We start from the raw sequence: 10,898 nt of genomic DNA, 5'->3' as shown, positions 1-10,898 counted from the left end.
TTTGTCACTCAGTCCAAGGAATTCCTGCCTCTTTACACTCAAATAAAGTAGATTTGAGCATGTACTTTGTACTAAAATAAAGTGGGGAAGGATGATCTAAGCACAGTGCACTGTGTTCGGAAGGTTTGCTCTTTGCTAGTAGGACCCTGCATTTGCCTCTGTTGTATTTCAGACTGTTCTCTGCTCATCTCTCCAACCTACTGAGGCCCTTTAAAGGGCTTTAAATTACTCTGCCCTTCCAGAAAGAAGTATCAAATCAACACCTGCTGGTTTGGTTTTTTCCTTATCCCAGACTGTTTGTTTATTATGGAATCATCTCTCTTTTCTGTCAGAAAGCTTCTGCAGCCTCCTGCTGGTTATCTGTGCCTTGTGGAGACTGCAGCTGACCCTTCTGATTCACCAGGTCTGTACTGCTGACCCGTCCTCTAACACAAAGCTAGGGGGTGATTCATTGCTCCATTTAGTGGCACATAAAAATGATGGTTCCTAAACCTCTTATTGCTCTTTTACAGTTTGGGAGGCTGGTTACAACATCATCCATTTTAGGTTATTTGTAGTGAGAGTCCATGAGAGCCCCTGTAAAATCTATGTATTGGATAAGTGGGTCCCAGTTATTCTAAACGAGCTACAGCTGCAAAGTCCTTAGTTGGGCAGCAGCTGTGGCTTGTGAAGATAACTGGGATAAAAGAGGGGTGGGTCAAGAGCTCTGCAGGAGTTCCTGTGAAGCTGTGAGGAACTTTACAGCAGAGAAGAGTGGCATGGTAGAAAACCAGCCAAGAAGGTACGAGACTTTAGAAATATGATTGCAAGTATGGGACTCTAGAAATATTATAATAACAGTAAGATATCAACAGTTATTAGGATAAATCTTTCTTGAATGCCTTTTGTACCATACTGTATCTTTCTCAGCTTTGAACTCTAATGCAAGAAGCACCACTGATAGTCTCTGGCCACTCTCAGTTGGTACCTATCTCAAACCATTTTGAAGGACTCAGCTGAAGGGTTTGATGGCCAAAAGTGCTACTGCAGTCATGCTAAGTATGGCTGATCCTACCCTTAACAGGGCACAGATTGTTTTATATTTTGATGCTGTTTTTCAGACTTCCTTTTCTTTCTGAAAAAAATACAAAAGATCAGGTGTTGTTTTGAAGATTAGGGCCATGAGGTAAAAGAAAGTATTCACTATGCCACTGCTTACTGCAAAGCCTAACCTTCAGGCTTTCAGACAGGAAGATTGAAATACTGACAGTCTGTCATCACTTCATCTAGCTTTTTTATTTTGGGACAAGGAGTAATAAAGTTTTTTTTTTTTAATCTCAATGAATTGGCTGTCATTACTAAAGGCTAACTGACTGTAATGCTGAGGAGCTAACAGTGGGGACCTTGATGGGGCTCAGACAAGGCTACTCAGTACATGGGCCAGGACAAATAGTTTTCTCAGTATTGAAATTAAAGGACATTTGTTATGTGATTTGAACGCAGAGGAGTCCATGATCTTCCCTTTTGGCACATGCACAGGTTATCTCTTAGAGCAGTCTGGAAGGATCCTCTGTGACTTTGAAATATTCTGCTGATGACAACATAGATAAGAATTAGACAGAAGAAGGATTTTATAAATAGACCAAGAGCACCAATCCTAGTTCTGTTAAGTGAAACAAAGGTATTTTTAACAAATAGATATAAAGAGCTGCAGAAGGATACTGGAATTGAATTTCTTACATGTGTTAGTGCTAGACAAGTTTGGTAAGTTTTTATTAACACAACCAACACTTCTCTGAATCTGTTAAGATTAGCATAGATTAATACCAGAATGCATCTGAGTGTAACCAACTCTTCTACAGAAACTTGTTTGGGAACATGTCCTTCCATTGGCCTCATTTATCCATTTATTGATAAAATCAGTATCTTGCTATCATTCAGATGGCAATTCCTTGCTGATTTGGACGAGATGAAACTTGTCCTATGTGTCAGTGTAGTTCCAGTGGATGTGCAGGGCAAAAGGGATTCTGGCTGGGGTTGTTGGTGCTGATGGCAAGCAGGGCCCGGCTGTTTCTGCCAGCGCTGTTGTCATGGCTCCCAGTCTGGTTGCTGACAAAGCCTGAGAGGCAAATATGTATCTGGAGTGGCTTCTGCTCTCTCTCAACAACTTCACAGCTGAAAAGAATGGCATGGGACTGAGACAGGTCCTGGCTTCTCTTTTTCTGTCAGAATCCTATTTTACTTCTTTCTTTTATTCACTGATGTCTTTCTGTAGCACTTTCAATCTCTTTTCCTACAACCCAAAGAAATTTCTTGGTTGAGGGAGCTGAAAATTGAGATCATAAACCTAAGCCTATTCCTTCAGGAGTCCTGCAGCTGAGAAGTTGTTCTTTGATTCTTCTCCAGAGAATCCAAAGATCTGCTCCCATAGCCCTTTAATTCAAATCTTTATAACTCACTTGTCTGCCTCCACTCACTGCTGTTTGGGTGTCCTTTCAGTTACCTGCTTGTCAAGCTACAGCAAGCACTAAAGAGCTGCTTACTGCAGCAATATAATAAAAAACCCTCTTTTTTGGTGGGTAGGGGTGGAGAAGGGAAGTATTTTTTTTCATTTCATCCTCTAACATAAGAAAAAATGTGTCTGTACCAGTACCCAGTTCCTAGGCAGGCAATTTTTCTGTGAGTTTTGTAAATAAGGGACTTTTTTTTTTGGTGTAGCATAAGCAATTCCACCAAGGTTTACACCTGCAGTGTCTGGCTTGTGGAACAAGAATCCAAATGCTGATTCATAGTTTATATGTAAGAAACTTGGCATTGCTCTAAGAAATAACAGCCAAACCACCCAGTCTGATGAGTAATTAATTTCCTGCAGCTGGCTGGTTTGCTGAGCCCTACCAGGTACACTGGAAACTTTTGTAAAGCAGTTCAGCTGGCCTGCAAAGAGCTTTGTTAAACTGAACATACAGAGCAATTTGAAAATGGAGTTAACTGAACCTAACAAGAGACAATGTGATATACAACAACAAAAAGCAAGTTGGGTACTGCAAGAGAAGTAATTGGAAATGGAAAGAGTACAATGTCTGCACAGTTCTTGCTAGATATAAGAGCACAGGAACAAGTAAAATATACTGTTAGGTATCTGACTTCTAGGACCTGCAATGGGAAAATCAAAAGCTATGGAAATAACCAAAGTTAGCTAAGGTAAGTTAACCTTGCTGAAAACATGTTACCAAAACCATGCTTCACATTAAAGAACAGAAAGAGGACTGCAGATGATCTTTCTCTATTCTTTTCTTTTGGTCATAGCAAAGAACTAAGAGCTCAGAACTGGCACACAGGCGAGATACAGCAGGCAGTGTGTGTGCTCAGCAGATGGCATGATCCACTCAGATTTAACAGCTGCATTTGACCACAGTTTGTGACCTCTAGTTTGTGATAATTTAACTTCTCTTTCCAGTACTGGAGAGAAGGGATAGGCAAAGTTCATCTCCTGACTATAACTCTACAATGCTAAAAGAGCCATTTTACTCAAAATGTTGAAAAACGTTTTCATTGTCACCCTTTGTCCAGGGACTATTTGTACATAAAAATATTTCATCTAATGGCCCAGGTGTTTCTGCATCCCTAGAGTGAAGGGTTAGAGTGAAACCAGCAGTGACAACAGAGAAACCTACTGTGGAGTATGTTAATTAGAAATAGGGATTTATCTGCTTTTCAATGATAAACCTTAGCTAACAATGAAAACACAAAAGTGGCACAGGAAAATTAGGATTTGTTGGTGGTGATCTGTGACAGTGTTCACAGGGGTCTCAGGTTGAGGGAAGAGATGAGGATCTGACTCCATGTTTCAGAAGGCTTGATTTATTATTTTATGATATATATTACATTAAAACTATACTAAAATAATAGAAGAAAGGATTTCATCAGAAGTCTAGCTAAGAATAGAATAGCAAAGAATGAATAACAAAGGCTCTCAGACTCTCTGTCTGAGCCAGCTGGGCTGTAATTGGCCATTAATTAGAAACATCTAACATGGGCCAATCACAGATCCACCTGTTGCATTCCACAGCAGCAGATAACCATTGTCTACATTTTGTTCCTGACGCCTCTCAGCTTCTCAGGAGGAAAAATCCTAAGGAAAGGATTTTTCATACAAGATGTCTGCAACAGTGATGCTTTAAGAAAAATGCTGTAGGTTAAAAAGAAGCAATTGGAACTGTTATACACCATGAAAAAACCTCAACCCACTGATTTTTGGAAAAGCGGTGATTTGGAGAAGCAGAGACTTCCTGTGTCGATTTAACTTCAAATCCTGCATGGTGCCTGACTCTCTGGTTATCAGCTAAGGAGAAGGGCATTTGCAGTGTCAGGAAGGTGTGTGCTTTGCATTCCCCAGCCCGCACCTGGAAGCAGAGACCATTTGTTGAGGACTTGAACTGATTTGGCCGCCTTTTGGGCAAGGCCCAGAAGGAGCATTGGCTGCCTGACTGCTAGACCCACAGAGGAACTTCAGCCACTGGAATACTGAGCACTGAGTTTAGCAGCTCTTGGGCCCCTGGGAGAATTCACGTCCATCTCGGGGAGCTCAGGCTCCTGGAATGACACACTGCCCCTTCCATTTCTGCACTGAAATCTCTATTCTAGCAAGGGGCACAGAACACAGCTGTTTATTTGTTCAATTGTTTTAATACAAATTATTTAAATATATTTTCTATTAGTGGCATGGTGGGTTTGACTGTATGTTCTCTAAGTTTTATAACAGTGGGGTTCTTATTTCTGAAAAAGTCCCAGCAAAGCTGAATATGAGAAAAAATGCTTATAGCAATAATAAGCCTTCCACTTCAATAATAACCTTTTCTCCTCTTTTGGAGTACTATTGTAGGATGAACTTATTGTCAGTGTAGTAGAAGCAGCAAAGAAAACAAAGGAAAGGAGCATGTCTGGTCCATTTCCCCCCTTTAATATTATAGAAAGCTCATAATGAATTTCAGATCAGAATCCCTGCTCAGTTAGAAAGAGAGGGGAAGGCCACTAGATGGTGGTAAAAACCCAAGCCTTTGCTGAGAGATCTGTGGCAAGAGAAGTCCAGGGGGGCAAAGAAGGGGAGGAGGAGCCACAGTTTGAGTACTGAAGTCATTATTGCTTGGAGTCTATAAAAAGGCAGTTGCACAGTAAGTAATTTAAAGGTGGTCAGCTTTGACTCTATGGATTTACTAATTCTTTTCCCTCTATTTTTTTTTCATCTTTTGCCACCAAGGAGTCCCCAGCCCCAGATGTCAGGGGGGCTGCAACTTGGACTCTCTGGAGGAAACGTTGCGGACGAGGAAAAGCAGCTGAAGGAGCGGCTCTGGTAAATAGGTACAGTAAATTCCTGATTGCAAATAAAATGTGGCTTTTTGAAACTGAAAATTGTTTAGCATGATATGCTTTGAATTTGTACTTGCAACAAGTCACTGACAATCAGCTCTAAATATTCCTTTTATTGAAAATGTGATGACTTACAACTTTCCCTAAATATTGTCATTACCAGAAAACCATTGAATAAAATATTCTGGATTTGGAAGAGAAAACTTCTTTTACTAAAGAAATCTACTCACACCAGTTCTGTAACCTTAGTGTGTCCTGAAATGTATGGATTTGCTTTGGTTAGGTGTTTAATACCATGCTTTTAAATGAGCATGTTAACACTGCACAGATAAGGTGTTTATAATATAGTTCATGCCAAAGTAAATGTACAAAAGTCAGGAAAGCATTTAAACCTTTTACTGAAAATGTTCAATCCTTTATTGTGTCAATAATAGAAACTTCTCTATATTGTATTCAAGTGAGTGGTTTCTGCTGGAGGCAATGCTACATCCTCCTGCATTGCTGGGGTCTGAGAGCTGGGACTGGGAAAACTGCTTTTTGTTTGCTTTTCAGCAGAATTTCCAGGACATTCTGGGGCAGTACTCCAGGGAACCAGATAGAATAAACAAAACTATGAATGCAGAGTGCAGGAATCTTTTCATCAGTTTGTGACTTTAATTTCCCAGTAAAGATAGGTAGAAAATCTCTGAGCCAACCAAAGTTTAATTTAGAATCAGTGAAGGAATGTGGTGGGACATGTACAAGCCAAATTAAATAGAAATGGCTAGTGTTTATTGTCAACTTCTGCCTGTAATCTTCATGCTATATTTTTTTTAGGCAGGATCTTCTGCCTTTTGGAAAATGCATTTACCACACTCCTTGGCAAGCCCTTCAGAAGGAACAGAATGTGTTAGCTCCCAGAGATGAACACATCCTCTCAATTCAATGTTTCTGAACTAAACCTGAGTGCCTTCGGTAGCAACTTTACTGTGCCTACTGCGAAGAACAAGTCATCACCATGTGAGCAAGTGGTCATCTCAGCTGAGGTGTTCCTAACTCTGGGCATTGTAAGCCTCCTTGAAAACATACTAGTTGTATGTGCAATAGTTAAGAACAAGAACTTGCACTCACCCATGTATTTTTTTGTTTGCAGTTTAGCAGTGGCTGACATGCTGGTTAGTGTCTCTAATGCTTGGGAGACCATAACCATATACTTAATAAACAATAGACACATCATCATGGAAGATGCCTTTGTCCGTCATATAGACAATGTCTTTGATTCCATGATCTGTATATCTGTGGTGGCTTCCATGTGCAGTTTGCTGGCTATAGCAGTAGACAGATATATCACTATCTTCTACGCCCTGCGTTATCACAACATTATGACAGTGAAAAGGTCGGGGCTCATTATTGCATGCATCTGGACCTTTTGCACGGGCTGTGGCATTATCTTCATTCTTTACTATGAATCAACTTATGTGGTCATTTGTCTCATCACTATGTTTTTTACCATGCTGTTCCTCATGGTCTCACTGTACATCCATATGTTCCTCCTGGCTCGTACTCATGTGAAGAAAATTGCTGCTTTGCCTGGGTACTACTCTGTCCGTCAAAGAACCAGCATGAAAGGAGCCATCACTCTGACTATGCTTCTTGGCATCTTCATTGTTTGCTGGGCTCCATTCTTCCTTCATCTCATCCTGATGATCTCCTGCCCTCAAAACCTCTACTGTGTTTGCTTCATGTCTCACTTCAACATGTACCTCATCCTCATTATGTGCAACTCAGTGATTGACCCCTTGATCTACGCCTTTCGTAGCCAGGAAATGAGGAAGACCTTCAAAGAGATAATTTGTTGCTATAGCCTGAGAATGCTCTGTGGGTTATCAAACAAATATTAAGATAACAAAACCAAACCAGGGAAGAGACTGGAAAGGCAACATCTTCCTGCATCCTGTAATTCTGGTGAAATGCCTATGGAACATTTTCTCCATTCAGCTGTCATGATTCCTACAGCAATCAGAAACCCTTTTTAAACATGTGATTTTACATTTCTTTCCCTCCACACACCTCTCTCATGCTGGTGGTTGGAGCTACTCAGTCCATCTCTATTATCGGGATAAAGGATATTTTGAATCTCATTTACTCTATTGAAGATTGGCATTTATAAGAGGATTATACAGGGAAAACCTTATTTTTATTTCTGCTAAATGCAATGAGTGAGTTCTGCCATGTGAATGAGCCCACTAGCCTCTCAATGTGTGTTTCTTTTAGTGTTATTTCTCTCTCTGCATATAAAAAAATAATAAATTTTATCTTTCTAAATAAAAACAAGCATGGTTTATTTTGATGCCCAGAATTAAGATGGAAGTTTTTTGCTATTTCCTTCTGAAGATATAAAATCAGAGAAGTAGCTCCAATTATCAAGCTCCACGTACCTTGGTTGGCAGTTATGATCAATATACATGCACATATCAGCAGTCTTGTATTCCAGTCATGACTGTTACTGTCAAGAAAATCTGTACTGTGTAAGATGCCAATGTTTCCATGAGATTTTCCAGGCCTGATACAGCACTTTGTCATATATGACTATATATGTTCAAATCACGGTGAAGCAAGATGTACTACAGGTGGATTTTAAGGCTGAATATGAAGACTGAGCTGATTCTAGTTTGTCTTCTTTTTTTTTTTTTTTTTTTTTTTTTAATTTGCCAGGGCTAGGGAAGCAAAGGGAGCACAGCCTGTAGTATTCATGTAATATTTTGTGGAGATGGAAAGATTGAGTGGCTGCCTTTCTATACACATTAGAAAACCCTTTTGGATGTGAAGAGCTGGTGTTACTGCAGATTGCATCTTTCAAGTTGGGAGAGACAAAACAAGTTTGATAATCAAAAGGCATGGCAGGCAATAGCAAAAAAAAGGATTTAGAAACATCAGGTACATGTAGCTATAACAGAGTCCTGACTTTTGTTCCCCAAACAAACAGTTTTCCTCTTAGTTGAGAGGATCCTAAGCTGAAACACTCATGCCCTTTGTGTGAGTAGTTTGCATCTAGTCATGCATTCATAAACCTGTTGTTCTGCAACAGCTGTGTAAGGTGCAAAATCTGGGCTTACAAAAGAGGGAGGAACTTTGGTATTTCTTGATGAGCATGAATGGTGCATATCTTGTGCTGTGATTTAAGTTATGGAAAGATTCCAAGTGGTGTTAAACTACTGACTAGATAGCTGAATATATCTTGAAAAAATGAACTCTTCCATCTGAAATCTGGAAGAATAATGCTTGTAATACTTGGTTTATATATGCTGTAAAACTCTTGTTTATCAGTAGACAGTTTATGATTTATTCCATGAGTGTTATGTTACATTTTCAAGGTGAAATTCCTGATTGGGTTTTAGGAAATTTATTTGCCATAAGGGTGGTCAAATGTGTGAACAGGTGCTCAATGGTTGTGCAAAATCCATCTTAGAGATATTTAGAACTTGACATGGCCCTGAAAAATCTGCACTAAATTGAAAGCTGACTAACTTTGAAGTTGGCCCTGCTTTGAACCACTAGGAGCAGATTACCTCCACAGGTGCCTTCCAACCCAAATTATTCAGTGATTCTATGACACACTTTGCATATTATGATAAAATTATATTTTTTCCCTTCTAATTTTATCTCTTATATAAGAAAATTTGGAAAGTATTCCTTTCCACACACTCAGAGCCTACTTTATGTCTTCATTTGCTTAGGAAGTTTCTGACAGGAGAAGTAAGGCGCAACTTTAGCACCAGAGTTATACATTTTGTCTGCTTAAAATTTACTATTCCTCCAGCTCACATTTATCTCCCTCTGACATAAGTGGGAATGTTATTCTCAGTGGAGATCCCTTATTATGCTGACTGATATACTGATTATCAGTGCACTAGGGGATAGAGTCTTCCTTCAGCTATATCTGAAAATAGGATTTCAGAGAATGCTGGAGGTCAGTAGTGAGAATCTTGCCTTGATTCAGCCCATCTCTTAATCCTATCCATAAATAGCCTCTAAATGTTGGCTCTTGCAACTATGAATATACATGACAAAAGGAGACCGTTCCACTGCATAGTGAAAGTCACCAGCTGATGTAAATAAATCATTAAATCATTACTGGATATTGCAAATAAGACAGTTTTGTACATAACTGTAAATCAACCAAGGAGAAACCAAAACTGTAATAGCTTTAGGTATTTTCTTGAATTGTGTATTACTCTTTTTTGTTTTGTTTGAAGCCTGTTTGATGTTTAAACACAGACATATGAAGAAACTATTAAACTGGATTGCTGGAAACTCCCACATTTCTGGTTATTCAATGTAACATTTCTGCTGCATTATTCACAGAGGGGAATATTGCATTACAGACTTTCATGTCTCATTTAAACAGGTGCCTTCTTAAGAAACATTCTGAATGAGAGTTACAGACTCATACAGTGTATTTACACTCATACCTATGTTCCTCTGTGTGTCAACACCACATCTTCATTATAGGCTTTAAAGGTGGGGAGCTGAAACAACTTAAAAGTGAAATGAAAGTATTTTCAAAACACCCTAGAACATTTCTTGCAAAACAGGTTGTTTACACTCTAGTAATGAATATAAAATACATATCTCTGGGAGACCATGACAAGCTTTAACTTGTTTCTTTCTCCAGTTAGCTGCAGAATAAAAGGAACATTTAGCATACTGTCACATCTGTCAGAGCCTGGAAAACACAAAGTGTTGTGATAGACTGGGACGAGCCAGCATTGTGTAAGCAGGAAATTTGCTGTCACAGGACAGCCATGGAAAATTAATTGCTAGACTGTCATTGCACCATGTCCCTGCAGTTAATGACACTTCTCTTGCTTATCCAGCCAGACATTTATGGTTTAGTTTTAGTCACTGCAAAAAGAAAGCTCAAATCACACTATTTCTGCCCCAAAGCGCCAAAGTTAATTTTTATTGCCCACCGTTGCTTTGATGATAGAACACTTCACTGCTTCTAACTCATGTGTCACAATTTAAAAGTTCCTAATAAGCAAGTATTCTGATCTCCCTCCTGTCGCAGGTGGGATCAACTTCTAGAAAGTCATCTGCATTTAAAGAAGATTAGTATCAGGGGGAATATTAAAAGAAAAAATCTGAATCCTTTCTCCATGTGAAGGCCACAATAAGGTTCTAGGAAGTACTAGTTTCCCAAAGACCCTTAGCATCTCCTGTAACACAAAATGGTTATAATTGGATGGAGCAACAAAATTGATTCTTTGGGGAAGAAGTTGGTCCTGGGCTTCAGGATCCTGCTCCCCAAATGGGCACAAATCTGTCACAAAAAGCTCTAATTACTGAGTACCAGTGCCACTGAGTCTGGGCTGGGAGGGATGATTGTTTTCAAATCTACCATCTACAGGTCTACATCCTTTGTGCAACCAGTGTCCAGCAGTCCACTAACATAGCATGGAACCCTTTTGAGAGTGGATTGCACATTCATTCCCATCTCTTAGGCTTATCCCATCAGAAAACCTTCTCAGAATGTCTCTCTGGAGACCGGAGTTGCATTTTTTGTGGATCAA

At 39.5% G+C, this 10,898-nt stretch overlaps 1 protein-coding gene across 2 annotated transcripts; it reads left to right on the top strand.

Moving 5' to 3' along the window:
- The first annotated feature begins 720 nt into the window (after positions 1–720).
- On the top strand, positions 721–7,927 carry MC5R (melanocortin 5 receptor). 2 transcript variants are annotated; one of them, XM_058808674.1, is made up of 3 exons: positions 721–781; positions 5,237–5,337; positions 6,163–7,927. In XM_058808674.1, exon 3 carries the CDS (start codon positions 6,249–6,251, stop codon positions 7,224–7,226), a length of 978 nt encoding a protein of 325 aa, XP_058664657.1. In that variant the 5' UTR covers positions 721–781; positions 5,237–5,337; positions 6,163–6,248; the 3' UTR covers positions 7,227–7,927. The 2 variants fall into 2 exon arrangements, with proteins under 2 accessions (XP_058664657.1, XP_058664665.1); XM_058808682.1 differs by lacking the exons at positions 721–781; positions 5,237–5,337 and having other exon boundaries at positions 6,205–6,392; positions 6,479–7,927.
- The last annotated feature ends 2,971 nt before the right edge of the window (positions 7,928–10,898 follow it).

The sequence above is a fragment of the Ammospiza caudacuta genome, chromosome 1, assembly GCF_027887145.1.
Source record: "Ammospiza caudacuta isolate bAmmCau1 chromosome 1, bAmmCau1.pri, whole genome shotgun sequence".
NCBI classification, from domain to species: Eukaryota; Metazoa; Chordata; class Aves; order Passeriformes; family Passerellidae; genus Ammospiza; species Ammospiza caudacuta.
The sequence above is the reverse complement of the archived record's forward strand: the minus strand, read 5'-3'. Positions and strand labels throughout refer to the sequence as shown.

What these genes read in the sequence shown, in the direction of transcription:
- MC5R (XM_058808674.1), top strand. Translation starts at nt 6,249, where the DNA reads ATGAACACATCCTCTCAATTCAATGTTTCTGAACTAAACCTGAGTGCC.